Source organism: Panthera uncia, chromosome A2, assembly GCF_023721935.1.
Source record: "Panthera uncia isolate 11264 chromosome A2, Puncia_PCG_1.0, whole genome shotgun sequence".
Classification (NCBI taxonomy): domain Eukaryota; kingdom Metazoa; phylum Chordata; class Mammalia; order Carnivora; family Felidae; genus Panthera; species Panthera uncia.
In genome coordinates, this window is record NC_064816.1 from 148,027,261 (window position 1) to 148,049,880 (window position 22,620).

The following is a 22,620-nucleotide window of genomic DNA, read 5'->3' on the forward strand; positions in this document are numbered from 1 at the left end:
CATGGCAGAGGCAGAAGATGAACACCGAGAGGGTAAATATTGAGGGCATGGGAAGAACAGACGAGAGAGGTTGTACTGGACGGGCTGGGACTGGATGAGTCAACGATGTGTGGGCTGGATTCTAAAACATCCCCGCAGGTCTGGCAGGCTTAGTAATATTAATAGCCACTAATATGGGTTACTTTCTGTTCCTGGAATCTTGTCGGAAAAACTTGATCCAGATTTTTCATTATTTCTAATTGACTATCCATTAGTTTAAATGAATTTTTTTTTAAAGTAATTAACACCACAAATGGAACTTCTTATAGCATCTCTCAGGCTTCACAGGAACCCCGTCCCCACTCCAGGATTAGAACAGAGCTCCAGTTAAAGTCCCCAGCCCGTTCAGGCTTATGGGATACTTCGGTGGTAATATAAAAACAGCCACCTGCCTTCAGCTGGGAAAATGTGGCACATTCCTGAGGGGGAGTGGCTGCTCTTGGACAGAAAGGCGCAGGGAGGGAGGAGGGAACAAAGCAATTCCTGAATTCACAGGAGAGGCAGATAACGTTACAAAGATAGGTCAGCAAAGTCTCAGCAGAGCCAGGGTTGGGTTGAGACAGGAGAACAAAGAGGGGACAGCAGCTGGGCGTGCTTCTGCTGGGGAGGCGGGCTGAGAATTAACAGCCTCCCTTTTACTTCTTCAGTCGGGCTAGATTTGGGCTCTGCTCTCATGGTGTGAGGGGTACTGACTGGGCACCTCATAATAAACATAGCTGACTCCCAGGGGTACAATTCTGAGTCAAGGAGGCCTCACTAGCAGGGCGCCTGGGCAACTCAGTTGGTTAAGCGTCTGACTCTTTGATTTCGGCTCAGATCATGATCTCACAGTTTGTGGGATCGAGCCCCTCCTCAGCCTCTGTACTGACAGCGTGGAACCTGCCTGGGATTCTCTCTCTTCCACTTTCTCTGACCCTCTCCCGCAACTCACACTTGCTCGCTCACTCTCAAAATAAATGAATACACTTTAAAAAAAAAAAAAAAAAAGGAGGACCGACTAGCACTGAGGACCTTCTCTTTCAGTAAATCTGAAGGCTGATATTCACCCCACACTCACAGATACAGCAGTAACTGTGTTAAAATATTAAAACACTCCTAGATTGGCTGGTGAGTAGCTGTTGTTCTGATCCTATATGCACTCCCCCTCCTTTGGGACCACCCCAACTTCCCTTGACTTTGCAACTACAGGACTGCCACCAGCAGGGTCTCCCTGACCCTCCCAGATCTACTGCCTAAGTGCTTTCAGGTGAGCTGGTGCCCATGCCCTACTTACTGGCTGTTAAACATTTGACCATCACCCTTGGTGAGATCCCACATCTAGAATCTGTACAAACTGGGAAATCTTTGTTGGGTGTTGAATCCCACATACCTCTTCTTCATGGTCATCCTGAGCCCCGTGGCCACCTGCAGAAGCCCTCTGACCTGTGCTCATGGAAGGGCTGGAGTTGTCACCTTCAATGTCCTCGGTGGCATCTTCTTGGATCATGGATGCCTGCAGCTGTCAGCAAGGAAGGAAGTGAAGCACTAAATTCACCCTTAGAACTAGAATTACAACAATTCTACATAAAATAAAGGCTGTTGCCAAATATTAACTATGTACCAGACACTGTTCTAAACTCTCTCTATATCACTTCGTTTAGCCTTTGTAACAATGTTTTCAGATACACACAATTATCACCTTACTCTACTGAGAAGGAGACGACAGCACAGGAAGGTTAAGAAATGTACTCAAGATCATACAGCTTGTAAGGCTAGTTAGTGGCAGAGCTAGGACTCAAACTCAGGCAATCTGATTCCTGAGTATGCCCTCTTCTCCATGGTGCTCCAGAATGTGCCAAATTAATCCGTCTTTACAGTAAACCAGTGCACGTACAAGAGTACCTTTTATTGTTAAAAAATAATATGCATTGTCATAAAATTGTCTGTTGGTACCTTTGACATAATCTTGTGACTGACCTGAACAGCCAGATTTCTATAGGCAAAATTAGGAGAGATTAGTGACTGCTATGGTCTGAATATTTTGTATCCCCTCCCTAATTCATATGTTGAAATCCTAAACCCCACAGATGATAGTAGTCAAAGGTGAGGCCCTTGGGAGGTACTTAGGTCACGAGGATGGAGCCCTCATGAACGAGACTAGTGCCATTAGAAAGGAGTCCCTACACAACTCTCACCCCTTCCACTGTGTCAGGACACAGTGAGAATGTGGCTAAGAACCAGGAAGGTGGGGGGGGGGGAGGTTCTCACCACAGTGAATATGCTGCAGCCTTTCATCTTGGACTTCACAGCCTCCAGCACTGAACAATAAATTTGTTGTTTATAAGCTACCCAGTCTGTGGTACTTTGTTATAGCAGCCCAAAAGGACTAAGACAATGACTTTTTCAATACTAACATAAGTTTTAAAAATAAAAACATCACTTTATAAAAATAGCTAAGAAAAAAAATTCAAAGAAAGAAAATCTAGGTATAATTAGCATATAATTTGGCCTAGTTTTATCCCTAGGTCTGAATAGAAGATCTCTTTCAAGTCACTGTGAAACTTAATGTCCCATGTCCAAAGTGTTTCCTAGAATGATTTCATGGGGGGAGGGGGGTATTGCAAATTAGGCATTAAGATGTCTTTGCCTTTCTTTCTTTAGTGGTTCTGCACTTACTATTTACAGAGCCATGGGCAAAGGTAAAAATGGAAGTCCATATGCCATATATTTAAATATTTAAGAGTTATAAATCAAGCCAACAGACTCCTAAACATATCCATCCCTAAACTCTAGCCCTTTCTGGTCATTATCCTAGAATTGATTAAAATGAAGATGAATAATTTTATAGAAACATGATACTGGACTTTGTGAATCCTACTGCCCATCTTCCCCCACTTTACTAAATACCCCACAATGTTTGAGCAGAGTGCCCAGCGAAATAAAATGCACAACTCAATTTTAAATTTAGTTACTGACAACTTTCTAAAAACACATGTGCCCAAAGATATGCACAAGGATATTTACAGATTATCTGTAGTCACTAAAACTAGAAACAGGTCGAGGACGTTCAGGGAAGATGGCAGAATAGGAGGGTCCTAAGCTCACCTCATCCCATGGACACTCCTAAATAACACCCACATCAGTGTAAAGAACCCAGAAAACAACCCAAAGACTGGCAGAACAACAGACCCTCCACAGCTAAAAGTAGAGAAGAGGCCGCATCAGAAAAAGGTAGGAAGGACAAAGATGAGGTTGGGAAACAAACTGACCTATGATACTGTCTACAGGAGGGAGGGACACACAGGCATGGAGAAGGGAGAGGAGCAGACCCCCACACCAGGCACCCCACGCCTGGGGGACCCACACTGGGAGGACAAATCCTCATATCATTCGGCTCTGAAAAACAGAGGGGCATAACGTAACAAGTTCTTATAATCAGCGGGGCTTGACACCTAGAACTGTAAAACTCAGCAGGCTCTGCCCAAGGAAAGTCAGGAGGTGACAGCAAACTGAGTCCCCACCCTGAAAGAAACAGCATAACAAACAGACCTGCTGAGATACAACAGAGAAGCCGCAGTATGAAAAATAGGGATAAAAGGGAAGGAGATTTACTTATTAAACTCAGAACTTGTGCTGGAGGGGCAGAGACCTTTAAGAGACTTCTCCATGAACAAATAGCTGGCAGAGCCATTTCTCTCCCCCATCCCCTAGCCTAGGTAGACAGGCACCTGCAGGAACCAGTGCAGCCAGCGAACACTCTCCATCTACCTTGTTAACAGCAACCCCACCCACCAATGCCTCTGCATGCTTTTCTGCGGACCACAACTCCAACCCACCCCTGGCAGAAGTCCATCTAAAGCAGCACCACAAGCATGGCAGTGTGCAAGCAGCCCCCACAGAGGCCAGCACCATCCCAAAGTGATTCTTGCCCTGGGTAAAGGGGGAGATAATCACACAAACCTGTTCAAGTGTGGCCCCAGCAGTGGGCTGGGGGCAGATATCGGGCCTAACTGCAGGCCCTGCCCACCAACAAAAGCTTCCAAGGGACAACACAGGGAAAGTGTCCTGAAGTTCAGTGCCACTGCATCTCTGGCAAATGCCTGGTGTGAACCACCTCAAGCCCAAGGTGGTCCCAGACTGGCCACAGGGACCAAACCCTGCCCACAACAGGTAAAGAGAGTCATTGCAGATGACTGGACTGAAGAAGGACACAGCTCAGCCACAAAAGTAGGGCAAACACAATACACATAGGAAACATCCCTGAAGCACAAGATCCTAGAGAACAGGGGACATTGCACTACTTTCAAGAGCAGAAGACATGGCTGACATTCCTAACACATAGACACAGAGAGTGAGACAAAACGAGGAGACAGAATAATATGTCCCAAATGAAATAGAACAAAATAACATCAAGAGAGCTAAGCAAAACAGAAATAAGTAATACGACTGATAGAGAATTTAAAGTAATGGTCATAAAGATACCCACTGGACTTGGGAAAAGAGTGGAGGACCTCAGTGAGACTCTCAACAAGGAAACAGAAAACATGAAAAAGAACCAATCAGAGATGAATAACTCAATCACTGAGATTAAAAATACACTAGAAGGAATACATAGTAGGCTAGTGGAAGCATAAGAATGGATCAATGACCTGGAGGACAGAGTGATGGGAAGCAATCAAGCAGAAAAAAGAAAGAAAAAAGAATAATAATAATAAATGAGAATAGATTAAGGGAACTCAATGACACCATCGAATGTAATAACATTTGCATTGTAAGGGTCCCAAAAGAAGAAGAAAGAAAAAAAAAATGGAGGCAGAAATTTTACTTGAAGATATAATAGCTGAAAACTTCCTGAATCTGGGGAAGGAAACAGGAATCCAGATCCAGAAGGCACAGAGATCCCCCAACAAAATCAACCCAAGGAGGTTCACATCACAAATGGTAATTAAAATGGCAAACAGTAGTGATCAAGAGAGAATTTTAAAAGAAGCAAGAGAAAAAAACAGTTATATACAAGGGAAACCCCATAGGGCTATCAGTGGACTTTTTAGAATAAACTTTGCAGGCCAGAAGGGAGTGACATGATATATTCAAAGTGCTGAAAGAAAAAAAACCTGCAACCAAGAATACTCTGTCCAGCAAGTCTATCATTCAGAATAGAAGAGATAAAAAGTTTCCCAGACAAATGAAAGTTAAAGACATTCACCACTACTCAAACAGCCCTACAAAAATGTTAAAAGGTGCTCTTTGAGTAGAAATGAAAGATTGTAATAAAGAGTCAGAAAAGAAGCATAAAAGCAGTAAAATTAAGTACATCTATAAAAACAAGTCAAGATGTTCACTAAGTAAAAGGAGGTAAAGTAAGACACCACATAACTAAAACATGAGGAACGGAGAAGAGTAAAAGTTTAGTGCTTTATGAATGGATTCAAACTTAAGTGACCATCAATTTCATATGGACTGCTATATACATAAGATGTTATATATAAATGTAAGGGTAACCACGCACCAAAAACTGGTAACACATATGCAAAATATAAAGAAAGGGGAATCCAATTATATCACTAAAGAAACCCACCAAATTGTGAGAGAAGAGAGCAAGAGAAGAAAGGAACAGAGAATTACAAAAACAACCACAAAACAACTAACAAAATGGCAATAAGTACATACCTATCAATAATTACATTGAATGTAAATGGACTATACACACTCCAATCAAGAGATATAAGGTGACAGAATGGATAAAAAAACAAGACCCATCTCCATGCTGCCTAGAAGAGACCGACTTCAGACCTAAAGCCACATGCAGATTGAAAGTGAAGAGTGAAAAATATTTATCACGCAAATGGAAGTGAAAAGAAACCCAAGGTAACAATACTTATATTAAACAAAATAGGCTTATGTTTATTTTTTTATTATGAAATTCATTGTCAAATTGGTTTCCATACAACACCCAGTGCTCATCCCAACAGGTGCCCTCTTCAATGCCCATCACCCACATTCCCCTCCCTTGGACCCCCCATCAACCCTCAGTTGATTCTCAGTATTTAAGAGTCTCTTATGGTTTGCCTCCCTCCCTCTCTAACTTTTTTCCCCCTTCCCCTCCCCCATGGTCTTCTGTTAAATTTCTCAGGATCCACATAAGAGTGAAAACATATGGTATCTGTCTTAATCTATATGACTTATTTCACTTAACATAACACTCTCCAGTTCCATCCACATTGCTACAAAAGGCCATATTTCATTCGTTCTCACTGCCAAGTAGTATTCCATTGTGTATATAAACCACAATTCTTTATCCATTCATCAGTTGATGGACATTTAGGCTCTTTCCATAATGTGGCTATTGTTGAAAGTGCTGCTATAAACATTGGGGTGCAAGTGCCCCTATGCATCAGCACTCCTGTATCCCTAGGGGAAATTCCTGGCAGTGCTACTGCTGGGTCATAGGGTAGATCTATTTTTAATTTTTTGAGGAACCTCCACACTGTTTTCCAGAGCGGCTGCACCAGTTTGCATTCCCACCAGCAGCACAACAGGGTTCCTATTTCTCCACATCCTCTCCAGCATCTACAGCCTCCTGATTTGTTCATTTTAGCCACTCTGACTGGCGTGAGGTGATATTTCAGTGTGGTTTTGATTTGTATTTCCCTGATGAGGAGTGACGTTGAGCATCTTTTCAAGTGCCTGTTTGCCATCTGGAAGTCTTCTTTAGAGAAGTGTCTATTCATGTCTTCTGCCCATTTCTTCATGGATTATTGGTTTTTTGGGCATGGAGTTTGGTGAGTTCTTTATAGATTTTGGATACTAGCCCTTTGTCCGATATGTCATTTGCAAATATCTTTTCCCATTCTGTCGGTTGCCTTTTAGTTTTGCTGATTGTTTCCTTTGCAGTGCAGAAGATTTTTATCTTCATGAGGTCCCAATGAACTATTGGGGATGTGTCAAGTAAGAAATTGCTGCAGCTGAGGTCAGAGAGGTTTTTTTCCTGCTTTCTCCTCTAGGGTCTTGATGGTTTCTTGTCTCACGTTCAAGTCCTTTATCCATTTTGAGTTTATTTTTGTGAATGGTGTAAGAAAGTGGTCTACTTTCATTCTTCCGCATGTTGCTGTCCAGTTCTCCCATCACCATTTGTTAAAGAGACTGTCTTTTTTCCATTGGATATTCTTTCCTGCTGTGTCAAAGATTAGTTGGCCATACGTTTGTGGGTCCACTTCTGGAGTCTCTATTCTATTCCATTGGTCTGTGTGTCTGTTTTTGTGCCAATACCATGCTGTTTTGGTGATTACAGCTTTGTAGTAGAGGCTAAAGTCTGGGATTGTGATGCCTCCCGCTTCAGTTTTCTTCTCCAATATTACTTTGGCTATTCGGAGTCTTTTGTGGTTCCATACAAATTTTAGGATTGCTTCTTCGAGCTTCGAGAAGAATGCTGGTGCAATTTTGATTGGGATGGCACTGAATGTGTAGATTGCTTTGGGTGGTATTGACATTTTAACAATATTTATTCTTCCAATCCATGAGCACGGAATGTTTTTCCATTTCTTTGTATCTTCTTCAATTTCCTTCATAAGCTTTCTATAGTTTTCAGCATACAGATCTTTTACATCTTTGGCTAGGTTTATTCCTAGGTATTTTATGATTCTTGGTGCAATTGAGAATGGGATCAGTTTCTTTATTTGTTTTTCTATTGCTTCATTACTAGTGTATAGAATGCAACTGATTTCCGTACATTGATTTTGTATCCTGCGACTTTGCTGAATTCATGTATCAGGTCTAGCAGACTTTTGGTGGAGTCTATCGGGTTTTCCATGTATAATATCATGTCATCTGCAAAAAGCGAAAGCTTGACTTCATCTTTGCCAATTTTGATGCCTTTGATTTCCTTTTGCTGTCTGATTGCTGATACTAGAACTTCCAACACTATGTTAAACAACAGCGGTGAGAGTGGACATCCCTGCTGTGTTCCTGATCTCAGGGGGAAAGCTCTCAGTTTTTCCCCGTTGATGATGATATTAGCTGTGGGCTTTTCATAAATGGCTTTTATGATGTTTAAGTATGTTCCTTCTATCCCAACTTTCTTGAGGGTTTTTATTATGAAAGAATGCTGAATTTTGTCAAATGCTTTTTATGCATTGATTGACAGGATCATATGGTTCTTTTCTTTCTTTTATTAATGTGATGTATCATGTTGATTGATTTGCGAATGTTGAACCAGCCCTGCAGCCCAGGAATGAATCCCACTTGATCATGGTGAATAATTCTTCTATATGCTGTTGAATTCAATTTGCTCGTATCTTGTTGAGAAGTTTTGCATCCATATTCATCATGGATATTGGCCTGTTGTTCTCTTTTTTTGCTGGGTCTCTGTCTGGTTTGGGAATCAAAGTAGTGCTGGCTTCATAGAATGAGCCTGGAAGTTTTCCTTCCCTTTCTATTTTTTGGAACAGCTTGAGAAGGATAGGTATTATCTCTGCTTTAAATGTCTGGTAGAATTCTCCACGGAAGCCATCTGGTCCTGGACTCTTATTTGTCGGGAGATTTTTGATAACTGATTCAATTTCTTCTCTGGTTATGGGTCTGTTCAAATTTTCTATTTCTTCCTGTTTGAGTTTTGGAAGTGTGTGGGTGCTTAGGAATTTGTCCATTTCTTCCAGGTTGTCCAGTTTGTTGGCATATAATTTTTCATAGTATTCCCTGATAATTGCTTGTGTTTCTGAGGGACTGGTTGTAATAATTTCATTTCATTCATGATTTGATCTATTTGGGTCATCTCCCTTTTCTTTTTGAGAAGCCTGGCTAGAGGTTTATCAATTTTATTTATTTTTTCAAAAAACCAACTCATGGTTTCATTGATCTGCTCTACAGTTTTTTTACATTCTATATTGTTTATTTCTGCTCTGATCTCTATTATTTCTCTTCTTCTGCTGGGTTTGGGGTGCCTTTCCTGGTCTGCTTCTAGTTCCTTTTGGTGTATTAGATTTTGTATTTGGGATTTTTCTTGTTTGTTGAGATAAGCCTGGATTACAATGTATTCTCTCAGGACTGCCTTCGCTGCATCCCAAAGCATTTGGATTGTTGTATTTTCATTTTCGTTTGTTTCTACATATTTTTTAATTTCTTCCCTAATTGCCTGGTTGACCCATTCATTCTTTAGTAGGGTGTTCTTTAGCCTCCATGCCTTTGGAGGTTTTCCAGACTTTTTCCTGTGGTTGATTTCAAGCTTCATAGCATTGTGGTCTGAAAGTGTGCATGGTATGATCTCAATTCTTGTATACTTATGAAGGGCTGTTTTGTGACCCAGTATGTGATCCATCTTTGAGAATGTTCCATGTGCACTGGAGAAGAAAGCATATTCTGTTGCTTTGGGATGCAGAGTTCTAAATATATCTGTCAAGTCCATCTGATCCAATGTATCATTCAGGGCCCTTGTTTCTTTTTTGATCCTGTGTCTAAATGATCTATCCATTGTTGTAAGTGGGGTATTAAAGTCCCCTGCAATTACCACATTCTTATCAATAAAGTTGCTTATGTTTGTGATAAATTGTTTTATATATTTGGGGGCTGCAGCATTCAGTGCATAGATATTTATATTTGTTAGCTCTTCCTGATAGATAGACCCTTTAATTATTATATAATGCCCTTCTTCATCTCTTGTTACAGCCTTTAATTTAAAGTCTAGTTTGTCTGCTATAAGTATGGCTACTCCAGCTTTCTTTTGACTTCCAGTAGCATGATTGATAGTTCTCCATCCCCTCACTTTCAATCTGAAGGTGTCCTCAGGTCTAAAATGGGTCTCTTGTAGACAGAAAATAGATGGGTCTTCTTTTTTTATCTATAATGATACCCTGTCTTTTGGTTGGAGCATTTAGTCCATTTACATTCAGTGTTATTATTGAAAGATATGTATTTAGAGTCATTGTGATGGCCATAGGTTTCATGCTTGTAGTGATGTCTCTAGTACTTTGTGGTCCTTGCAACATTTCACTCACAGAGTCCCCCTTAGGATCTCTTGTAGGGCTGGTTTAGTGGTGACGAATTCCTTCAGTTTTTGTTTGTTTGGGAAGACCTTTATCTCTCCTTCTATTCTAAATGACAGACTTGCTGGATAAAGGATTCTTGGATGCATATTTTTTTTCTGTTCATGACATTGAAGATTTCCTGCCATTCCTTTCTGGCCTGCCAAGTTTCAGTAGATAGGTCTGCTACTACCCTTATGTGTCTATCTGTGTAAGTTAGGGCCTGTTTATCCCTAGCTGCTTTCAGAATTCTCTCTTTATCCTTGTATTTTGCCAGTTTCACTATGATATGTCATGCAGAGGATAGATTCAAGTTACATCTGAAGGGAGTTCTCTGTGTCTATTGGATTTCAATGCCTGTTTCCTTCCCCAGATCAGGGAAGTTCTCAGCTATGATTTGTTGAAGTACACCTTCAGCCCCTTTGTCTCTCTCTTCTTCTTCTGGAATTCCTATGATACAGATATTGTTCCGTTTGATTGCATCACTTAGTTCTCTAATTCTCCCCTCATACTCCTGGATTTTTTTTTATCTCTCTTTTTCTCAGCTTCCTCTTTTTCCATAATTTTATCTTCTAATTCACATATTCTCTCCTCTGCCTCTTCACTCTGTGCTATGGCCGCCTCCATTTTATTTTGCACCTCATTTATAGCATTTTTTAGTTCCTCATGACTATTTATTAGTCCCTTGATCTCTGTAGCAATAGATTCTCTGCTGTCCTCTATTCTTTTTTTCAAGCCCAACAATTACTTTTATGACTATTATTCTAAATGCTTGTTCCGTTATATTGCTGAAATCGGTTTTGATCAATTCGCTAGCTGTCGCTACTTCCTGGAGTTTCTTTTGAGGAGAATTCTTCCATTTCATCATTTTGGGTAGTCCCTGCGGTAGCTCCAAACTGCAGGGCACTTCCCCTGTGCTATTTGGAGAAACTTGTGTTGGTGGGTGGGGCCACAGTCAGACCCGATGTCTGCCCCCAGCCCACTGCTGGGGCCACAGTCAGACTGGTGTGTACCTTATCTTCCCCTCTCCCAGGGCCAGGACTCACTGTGGAGTGGTGTGGCCCCGTCTGGGCTGCTTGCACACTGCCAGGTTTGTGGTGCTGCTTCAATGGGATCTGGCCAAGGTCATATTAGACAGGATGGATCTGCAAGGTGCACAGGGGTTAGAGGGGCAGACTTAGCTAGCTTTGCTGTCTGTGGTCCCCTGTGGGAGGGGCCCTGCAGCACCGGGAGGGAGGCAGGCCCATCAGAGGGATGGATCCACCGCGTTGGGCGTTTGCGTGGTGCAAGCAAGTTCGGTGACAGGAACTCCATGCATGTTTATTTTTGAAAGAGAGTGCAAGCGAGGAAGGTGCAGAGGAGGGGAAGGAGGATCTGAAGCAGTCTCCATGCTGACAGCAGAGAGGCTGATGTGGTGCTCAAACTGATGAACCAGGAGATCATAACCTGAGTTGAAGTCTGACATTCAACTGACTGAGCCACCAAGACACCCCTCAAAATAGACTTTTTTTTTAAAGTGTATTTATTTATTTTAAGAGAGAGATAGAGAGCAGTGAGAGGAGGCATGGGACAAAGACAGACAGAGGGCGAGAGAGAAAATCCCAAGCAGGCTCCACACTCTCAAGGCAGAGCCCAAGGTGGGGCTCAATCCCACAAACCATGAAATCATGACCTGAGGTGAATGCTGAACCAACTGAGCCACCCAGATGCCCCCAAAACACTGGCTTTAGATGACACATTGGGCCAGATGGCTTTAACAAATATATTCAGAACATTCCTTTCTCAAACAGCAAAATCCACATTATTTTCAAGTATACATGGAACGCTCTCCAGAACAGATCACCTGTTAGGCTAGAAAACAAGTGTTAACAAATTCAAAAACACTAAAGTTATAGCATACATCTTTTCCAACAATAAGGCTATAAAACTAGAAATAAACTACAAGAAAAAAATCTGGAAGGAACACAAATACATGGAGGTTAATTAACAGGCTACTCAACAATGAATGGGGCAACCACAAAATCAAAGGGGAAATCAAAAAACACATGTAGACAAATTAAAATGAAAATGAAAAGACAAATGATCCAAGATCTTTGGGATGCAGCAAAAGCTGTTCTAAGAGAGAAGTTTAGGGGCGCCTGGGTGGCTCAGTCAGTTGAGTGTCTGTCTGACTTCGGCTCAGGTCATAATCTCACAGCTCGTGAGTTCAAGCCCTGCATCCAGCTCTGTGCTACCAGCTCAGAGCCTGGAGTCAGCTTCAGATTCTGTGTCCTTTTCTCGCTCTGCCCCTCCCTTGCTCATGCTCTCTCTCTCTCTCTCTCTCTCTCTCAAGAATAAATAAAACATTAAAAAAAGAGAGAAGTTTATAGCAATACAGGCCTACATCAAAAAACAAGAAAACTATCAAGCAACCTAAACTTACACCTAAAGGAGCTAGACAAAGAACAAAAAACAAAACCCAAACTATTAGAAGGAAGGAAATAATAAAGATTAGAGCAGAAATAAACAGAACAGAAACTTAAAAAACAAAAACAAAAAACAAGAGAACAGATCAATGAAACCAGGAGCTGGTTCTCTGAAAAGATCAACAAAAATTGATAAACCTTTAGCTAGACTCATCAGAAAGGAAGGAAGGAAGGAAGGAAGGAAAGAAGGGAGGGAGGGAGGGAGGGAGGAAGGAAGGGAAGAAGGGAGGAAAAGGAGGAGGAGAGGAAGGGAGGGAGGAAGGAAGGAAGGAAGGAAGGGGACTCAAAATCAGAAATGAAAAAGGAGAAATAATAACCAACAGCACCAAAATACAAAGAATTATAATAGTATAAGAGAGTAAATGCCACCAAACTGAACAACCTAAAATAAACAGATAAATTCTTAGAAATATATAGCCTACCAAAACTGAAGCAGGAAGAAATATCAATGTTATACATCACATCAGCAAGAGAAAGAATAAAAATCATACGATCATTTCAATAGATACATTAAAAAATTTGACACAGTACAACATCCACTCATGATTTTAAAAACCCACAACAATGTAGGTTTAGAGGGAACACACCTCAACATAATAAAAGCTATATATGAAAAATCCACAGTTAACATCACACTCTATGGTGAAAAACTGAGAGCTTTCCCCCACCCCAAGATCAGGAACAAGACAAGGATGTAAACTCTTGACACTTTTATTCAACATATTACTGGAAGTCCTAGCCACAACAATCAGACAGCAAAAGGAAATAGATGGGATCTGAATTGGTGAGGAAGCAGTAAAACTTAAGTGACCAGAAATAAGTAGGAGAGGAGTTAAAATGGCGGAGAAGTACGGAGACTGGGATTTCCCTAGTCCTTCAAACACAGCTGTATTGAGGTCAGAACACTTGAAACACCCAGGAAATCAACCTGCAGAGTGGCAGAGGGATATCCACAGGTTTAGGGAGACAGCTTGGCAGGACAGAGGTGTGTGTATCGGAATTGGGGGAGATAAAACAATGTAGGCATTGAGGGGAGGGAACCCCCTATGCGGAGAGACAAAGGAGAAAGATAGAGAGGCTGTGGTACTGGGATGTTGTGTTAGTACAAGAGAAAAACCTCTCCAGACCATGGACTGGGGAACAAGAAATATAGAGAGTGTCCATTTCTATTTGCAAACAGCCTCAGGAGCTGAAGATCAGAGTTTCCAAAAGGGACAACTTTCTCTGGACCTGAGTGGCAGTGTGCACGTGTCTCGGGGGGAGGGGGGCCATCCTTGGGGGGCAGTAGTGATCTCAGGGGCACACTGGGAGAGAACAGTCTCCTTCCTCGACTACTGTGGGAAGAGGGTTTATTGCCTCCCCCAAGGACAAAAGACCCTGCAGGCACCAGTCAGAGGCCTTTACAGGGCAGGGTGGAGGGGTGCTACACTAGAATAGGGTCCACACAGTGCAGGACCCTTTAAGACATTGGGTTTTGAATCCCAGCCGAGCACCTAGGAGGCGAGGGAGACTGTGGAGCAGGGCAAGCTGCCTGCCTGTGCTACCCTGTGAAGGCTGCTTGAACAGTGTGGTCTGGGACACCTAGTCAGGGGAGGGAAGTTGGGGTGTCACCATTTTTCTCCCCATCACCTACATGGTGGGGCTTCAGAGAGCAGCACACAGCCCCCAGTGGAGGCAGAACCCACTTATACCAAACCCCACCCCTCCTGGCAACTGCTTACCTACCTGAGCGGGACTGACACTGATAAAACCAGTCTCTCCTCTAGACCAGCACAGCCACTGGTCTAGGCACCAACAGACAACTGTCCTGCAGTTTTGTATGTTAGTCTGTTTCTCTCTCTCTCTCTCTCTCTCTCTCTCTCTCTCTCTTCCCTTCTCTTCTCTTCTCTTCTCTTCTCTTCTCTCTCTTTTTTTTCTTTCTACCTTGTTTTTTCTTTTGGAATCCGGCTCATGGCTTCTGATTTGATTTTTGGTCAATCCTTATTCTCTCTCTATATATGTTTTTTCGGTTTTGTTTGTTTCATCAGGCATTTCTACTCTATTCTTTTACACCTTTTCTAGATCTCCTTTCTTTTCCTTTCTCTCTCTCTGGATTAACCTTATCGTTTCTTTGATTCTCTGCTTGGTCTTTTTTTTTCTTCTTCACCCCTTTCATTTTTCTCTTTGTATGGGATCAGGTTCCCAGCCCTTTCCCTTTTTCCAGGGTTACTTCAACGAACGAATCAAAGCACACCTGGTGGAAAGTCCCAACACTCCACCACGATGAGTAAGGAGGAGCTCTGCAGAGGACTGACTAGTGGGACAGAACAGCCAAATACACAACCAGAGAGTGCACGCAGCACACTCCAGAAACATCTCCTGAAGTGCCGGGCCCTGGACAGTGTATGGCTCCTTTTAAATATAGTAGTACTTGCAGTGCAGGGCACATAACAAGCTATTAAAACACGTAAAAGACAGAAACCTAGCCAAAATGACAAAACAGAAGAATTCTCCTCAAAAGAAAATCCAGGAAGGAATGACAGCCAGAGAATTGCTTCAAACAGATATAAACAATATATCTGAACAAGAATTTACAAGAACAGTCATAAGACTAATAGCTGAGCTTGAAAAAAAAAAAAGCGTATAAGACAGCAGAGAATCTATTGCTGCAGAGATCAAAGACTTAAGAAATAGTCACAGTGAATTAAGAAATGTTATAAATGGGATGCAAGCTAAACTAGATACAGTGACAGTGAGGATGGAAGAAGCAGAGGAGAGAACAGGTGAAATAAAAGATAAAGTTATGGAAAATGACAAAGCTGAAAAAAAAAGAGGGAAAGGAAATTATTAGAACACGAGGGGAGAATTAGAGACCTAAGTGATTCTATGACATGAAATAATATCCATATTATACGAGTTCCAGAAGAAGAAGGTAGAATGGGCCAGAAAGCTTATTTGAACAAATTAGCTGAGAAATTCCCTAATCTGGAGAGGAAAACAGACATCCAAGTACAAGAGGCACAGAACAATCCCTTAAGTCAACAAAAACAGGTCAACACCACAACATATCATAGTGAAACTAGCAAAATACAAAGATAACGAGAGAATTCTGAAAGCAGTTAGGGACGAACAGGCTTCAACCTACAAGGGTTGACACATAAGGATGGCAGGATACCTGTCCACTGAAATTTGGCAGGCAAGCAGGGAGCGGCAGGACATATTCAATGGGCTGCAGAGGAAAAATATGCAGCCAAGAATCCTTTATCCATCAAGGCTGTCATTCAGAATAGAAGGAGGGATAAAGGCTTTGCTTTCCCAGAAAAACAAAAACTAAAGGTGTTCATGACCACTAAACCAGCCCTGCAGAAGATCCTAAGGGGGACTTTGTGAGTGGAAAGCAACAAAGACTACAAAGGACCAGAGACATCACCACAAACATGAAACCTACAGATAAAACAATGACACTAAATCCTTATCTTTCAATAATCACTCTGAGTGTAAATGAACTAAATGCCCCAGTCAAAAGACACAGGGTATCAGAATAGATGAAAAAAAAAAAAAAGATCCATCTATATACTGCCTACAAGAGACTCATTTTAGACCTGAGAACACCTACAGATTGAAAGTGACAGGATGGAGAACCATCTATCAGGTTACTGGATGGCACAAGAAACCCAGAGTAGTTATACTTACATCAGACAAACTAGATTTTAAAACAAAGACTGTAACAAGAGATAAAGAAGTGTATTACATCATAATTAAGGGGTCTATCCATCAAAAGAGCTAGCAATTATAAATGTTTATGTCCCCAATGTGAAACACCCAAATATATAAATCAATTAATCACAAACATAAACACATGTATAGATAATAATACCATGATTGTAGGGGACTTTCACACTCCACTTATAACAATGGACAGATCATCTAGGCAGCAGATCAATAAGGAAACAACAGCGGTCAATGACACACTGGACCAGATGTTAATGACACATTAACAGATATATTCAGAACTTTTCATCCAAAAGCAGAATACACACGTTTTGATTGCATATGCAACATTATCCAAAATAAATCACATACTGGGTCACAAAGCAGCCTTCAATAATTATAAAAGGATTGAGATCATACCATGCATATTTTCAGATTATAATGGTATGAAACTTGAAATCAACCACAAGAAAAAATTTGGAAAGCTCCCAAATACATGTAGGCTAAAGAACATCCTACTAAAGAATTAACAGGTAAACCAGGAAATTAAAGAAGAAATTTTAAAATATATGGAAGCAAATTAAAATAAAAACACAATAGTCCAAACCATTTGGGATGCAGCAAAGGCAATCCTAAGAGGAAAATACATTGCAATTCACGCCTATCTTAAGAAGCAAGAAAGGTCCCAAATACACAACTTAACCTTACACCTAAAGGAGCTAGAAAGGCAGCAGCAAAGAAAGCCCAAAGGAAGCAGAAGAAGGGAAATAATAAAGATGATAGCAGAAATAAACGATATAGAATCCAAAAAAAAAAAAACAAACAAAAAAACAGTAGAACAGATCAATGAATCTACGAGCTGGGTTGTTTTTTTTTTTTAAAGAATAAACAAAATTCATGGGAATGCAAGCTGGTGCAGCCACTCTGGAAAACAGTATGGAGGTTCCTCAAAAAACTAACAATAGAACTACCCTACGACCCAGCAATTGCACTACTAGGCATTTATCCATGGGATACAGGTGTGCTGTTTCGAAGGGACACATGCACCCCGAAGTTTATAGCACCACTGTCAACAACAGCCAAAGTATGGCAAGAGCCCAAATGTCCATCGGTGGATGGATGGATAAAGAAGATGTGGTATATGTACAACAGAGTATTACTCAGCAATCAAAAAGAATGAAATCTTGCCATCTGCAACTACATGGATAGAACTGGAGGGGATTATGCTAAGTGAAATTAGTCAGACAAGAATCATATAACTTCATTCATATGAGGACTTTAAGAGAGACAACAGATGAACATAAGGGAAGGGAAACAAAAATAATATAAAAACAGGGAGGGGGACAAAACAGAAGAGACTCATAAATATGGAGAACATCAGAGGGTTACTAGAGGGGGCATGGGAGGGGAGATGGGCTAAAAGGGTAAGGGGCACTAAGGAATCTACTCCTGAAATCATTGTTGCACTATATGCTAACTAATTTGGATGTAAACTTTAAAAAATAAAAAATGAAATTAAAAAAATAAACAAAATTGATAAACCCCTAGCCAGACTTCTCAAAAAGAAAAGAACGAGGACCCAAATAGATAAAATCACATATAAAAGAGGACAGATCACAGCCAATACCACAGAAATACAAACAATTATTACAGAACACTATGAAAAATTATATGCCAACAAACTGGACAATCTGGAAGAAATAGACAAATTCCTAGATACATACACACTACCAAAACTGAAAGAGAAGAAATAGAAAATTTGACCCATAAACAGCAAAGAAATTGAATTGATTATAAAAAAATCTCCCAACAAATAAGAGTCCTGGGCCAGATGGCTTCTGAGGGGAATTCTGCCATACAGTTAAAGCAGAGTTAATATCTATTCTTCTCAAGCTGTTCCAAAAAATAGAAACTGAAGGAAAGCTTCCAGACTCATTCTATGACATAGTCAGCATTACCTTGATTCCCAAACCAGACAAAAACCCACTAAAGAGGAGAATTACAAGCTAATATCCCTGATGAACATGGATGCAAAAATTCTCAACAAGATACTAGCAAATCTAATTCAACAGTAAATTAAAAGAATTATTCACCATGATCAAATGGGATTCATTCCTGGGCTGCAGGGCTGGTTCAATATTTGCAAATCAATCAATGTGATACGTCACATTTATAGAAGAAAGGAGAAGAAACACATGATCCTGTCAACAGATGCAGAAGAAGCATTTGACAAAATACAGCATCCTTAATAAAAACCCTCAAGAAAGTCGGGAGAGAAGGAACATACCTTAACATTATAAAAGCCATATATGAAAGGCCCACAGCTAATATTCTCAATGGGGAAAACTGAGAGCTTTCCCCCTAAGATGAGGAACATGACAGTGGTCCAGTCTCACTGCTGTTGTTTAACATAGTGTTGGAAGTGCTAGCCTCAGCAATCAGGCAACAAAAGGAAATCAAAGGCATCCAAATTGGCAAAGAAGAAGTCAAACTTTCACTCTTCACAGATGACATGATACTCTACAAGGAAAACCCAAAAAACTCCCCCCAAAAAATTGCTACAACTGATAGAAGAATTCAGCAAAGTTGCAGGATATAAAATCAATGTACAGAAATCGGCTGCATTTCTATACACCAATAACGAAGCCACAGAAAGAGAAATCAAGGAATCGATCCTATTTACAATTGTACCAAAACCCAGAAAATACCTAGGAATAAACATAACCAACGAGGTAAAAGATCTATATGCCGAAAACTAAAGAAAACTTATGAAAGAAATTGAAGAAGACACAAAGAAATGGAAAAACATTCCATGCTTATGGATTGGAAGAACAAACATTGTTAAAATGTCAATATCACCCAAAGCAATCTACACATTCAATGCAATGCCATTAAAATAGCACCAGAATTCTTCTCAGAAAAAGAACAAAAAATTCTAAAATTTGTACAGAACCACAAAAGTCCCTGACTAGCCAAAGTAATGTTGAAAAAGAAACCAAAGCTGGAGGCATCACAATTCCAGACTTCAAGATGTATTTCAGGGCACCTGGGTGGCTCAGTCGGTTGAGCGTCTGACTTCAGCTCAGGTCATGATCTCATAGGTCGTGAGTTCGAGCCCCGTGTTGGGCTCTGTGCTGACAGCTCAGAGCCTGGAGCGTGCTTCGCATTCTGTGTCTCCCTCTCTCTCTGTCCCTAACACACTTGCATTCTGTCTGCCTCTCTCAAAAAATAAATAAACGTTAAAAAAAATTTTTTTAAAGATGTATTACAAAGCTGTAATCAAGATAGTATGCTATTGGCACAAAAACAGACATGTAGATCAATGGAATCGAATAGAGAACCGAGAAATGGACCCACAAATATATGGCCAACTAATCATTGAGAAAGCAGGAAAGGGTATCCAATAGGAAAAAAAGACAGTCTCTTTAGCAAATGATGCTTGAAGAACTGGACAGTAACCATGCAGAAAAATGAAACTAGACCGCCTTCTCATACCATACACAAAAATAAATGCAAAATGGATGAAAGACCTAAATGTGAGGCAGGAAACCATCAAAATCCTACAGGAGAAAACAGGCAGTAACCTCTTTGACCTTGGCCACAGCAACTTCTCACTTGACACGTCTCTGAAGGCAAGGGAAACAAAAGCAAAAATGAACTACTGAGACCTCATCAAGATAAAGAGCTTCTGCACAACAAAGGAAACGATCAACAAAACTAAAAGGCAACCAATGGGATGGGAGAAGATATTTGCAAATGACTTAATCAGATAAAGGGTTAGTATACAAAATCTATAAAGAACTTATCAAATTCAACACCCAAAAAACAAATAATCCAGTGAAGAAATGGGCAGAAGACATGAATAGACATTTCTCCAAAGGAGACATCCAAATGGCAAACAGACACATGAAAAGATGCTCAACATCACTCATCACCAGGGAAATACAAATCAAAACCACATTGAGATACCACCTCACGCAGGTCAGACTGGCTAAAGTTAACAACTCAGAAAAACAACAGGAGGATGTGGAAAAAGAGGAACCCTCTTGCGCTGTTGGTGGGAATGTAAACTAAACTGGTTCAGCCACTCTGGAAAAGTGCGGAGGTTCCTCAAAAAATTCAAAATAGAATTACCCTACAACCGAGAAATTGCACTACTTGGAATTTATCCAAAGGATACAGGAATGCTGATTTGAAGGTGCACATGCACCCCAATGTTTATAGCGGCACTATCAACAATAGCCAATTTATGGAAAGAGCCCAAATGTCCATCAACTGATGAATGGGTTAAGAAAATGTGGTGTAGGGGCGCCTGGGTGGCTCAGTCGGTTAAGCATCTGACTTCGGTCAGGTCATGATCTCGCGGTCCGTTGAGTTCAAGCCCCGCATCAGGCTCTATGCTGACAGCTCAGAGCCTGGAGCCTGTTTCAAATTCTGTGTCTCCCTCTCTCTCTGACCCTCCCCCATTCATGCTGTCTCTCCCTGTCTCAAATAAATAAACGTTAAAAAAAAAAAAAAAAGAAAGAAAATGTGGTGTATATACATATATGTACACAATGGAATACTACTCGGTGACCCTCTAGTGCAGAGGTTTCCAAATCAGTTTCTGCAGGGGCCCCAGGTTATAGCGTATAGAGGAGCCTAAATACATGGGACTTCTGCTCATACCCCTGAGGCCCATCAGAACAAGCATGTTTATAATCTCAATATACTGGGCCTCCTTAAGGTTTCACGGAGGGAACTGGATGGGGGGCAAATAATGCCCTGGTGGGATCATCTCTTGGATGGAGGTGGTAGAAATATTTCTAACGAAACATGAAAAAGGATCACCAAGACCCTAATCAGCAGCCTATAAAACCGATCAACAGCTATGCATTCCAAGGAATCCCAAGGAGACAGCCCTCCATGCAGTCTTAGGGAGCTCCTACTACCCAGAGTTGGTTTAGGGGGTATCATCCAAGATGGCAGACTAAGAAAACCCTCTATATTTCCTTCCCTATTGTATAAGTTACCATGGGGTAAAGAGAGAAATCAACCAGGTTGAGATCAGCAACTGTTTACACTTTTTGCGGAGCAAAGAGCAAGGGAAGCTATTGTTTTAGAGTCTGGGGACTCAGGTGGGACTCATGGACTTAAGCTCATTAAATTTATGGACAGGTAGAAAAGAGAGTTGCATCTATGTCTATAAAGAGCTATTTGCCACCTTCCTTTGAAATACTTGGTCACCTCTAGACAGCCTTCCACCTCAGCCACGCTTTACCATCTGGGTCTCTTACAAATGGACTAAACAATAAACAAGTATTCTTCTTTGCTTCGCCTTTCTATTTATTTATCTCCCATATAAATTGTATTTATCAGACAATTTCATAACTAAACGAGGCGGGCAGGACACAATAGGGAGAGAAGCAGGTGATGTAGAGAGAGGGCGCCACCTAGGGACGAACCTCTGGAACTCCAGTCTCATCATCTCCAGGTCCAGAACTCAGCCAGGTCAATACCCAACAGATATTGGGGGGGAATTTATCTGAAAATATTTACAACAACTTAAAACATATGTGATCTCAGCAAGTCCCACTTACTCTTTTGTACTGATGTAGATAGAGAAAGCAGAGAGTGATAATCTGAAACAGCGCTCGTGTGGATTTCTAGACTTTGACGTGCCCTAGGAGGTCAATCTTCCCAAATCCCATTTGATTTAAACTGACAGTAAACTCTTCTTCGCTCCCTGAGTAAATCTGGGGCTCAGAAGCAGTGCAGACAAAAGGAGGAAATGGACTGAAATTGGTGTTTGGCAATGGGGAAAAATCACAAATAAACAGAAGCTGGCTTACTTGTATGTGTTTACAACTGCACTTCACTCAAACAATCTATGACATGATAGATGAACAGTGAAACCTCACAACTTTAAAATCTAGTAAAAACAACTTTCAATATTCATTACTAAACTAAAACTGTAGTAAAGTACTTTTATTTCCAACTAATGAAACAACCGTGTTCAGACTGTTGTAAGTATTTAACTACCCGTAGACTTGGCGCACACACACGTGCATACACACACATACACGGATGCACACACACATACACACACACACCCTGAGCAAAGTTTGCAAAATATAAGATTTAAACATGCTTGCCCTTAGTAGAACATTATTCTAAAATAAGACCCCCCAATGGGAAAGGATGAAATATGGCCTTTTGTAGCAACGTGGATGGAACTGGAGAGTGTTATGCTAAGTGAAATAAGTCATACAGAGAAAGATACCATATGTTTTCACTCTTATGTGGATCCTGAGAAACTTAACAGAAGACCATGGGGGAGGATAAGGGGGGGACAAAGTTAGAGAGGGAGGGAGGCAAACCATAAGAGACTCTCAAAAACTGAGAAAAAACTGAGAATAAACTGAGGGTTGGTGGGGGGTGGGAGGGAGGGG

General features: G+C 41.0%; 1 protein-coding gene across 1 annotated transcript in view; it reads right to left on the reverse strand.

Moving 5' to 3' along the window:
• The window catches only part of ATP6V0A4 (ATPase H+ transporting V0 subunit a4), a 93,081-nt gene that overhangs the window by 7,922 nt on the left and 62,539 nt on the right, over positions 1-22,620 (reverse strand). Inside the window, exon 20 of the mRNA XM_049641935.1 lies at positions 1,409-1,537. Coding sequence (XP_049497892.1) covers positions 1,409-1,537 — 129 coding nt within the window. The remainder of the gene's footprint in view (positions 1-1,408; positions 1,538-22,620) is intronic.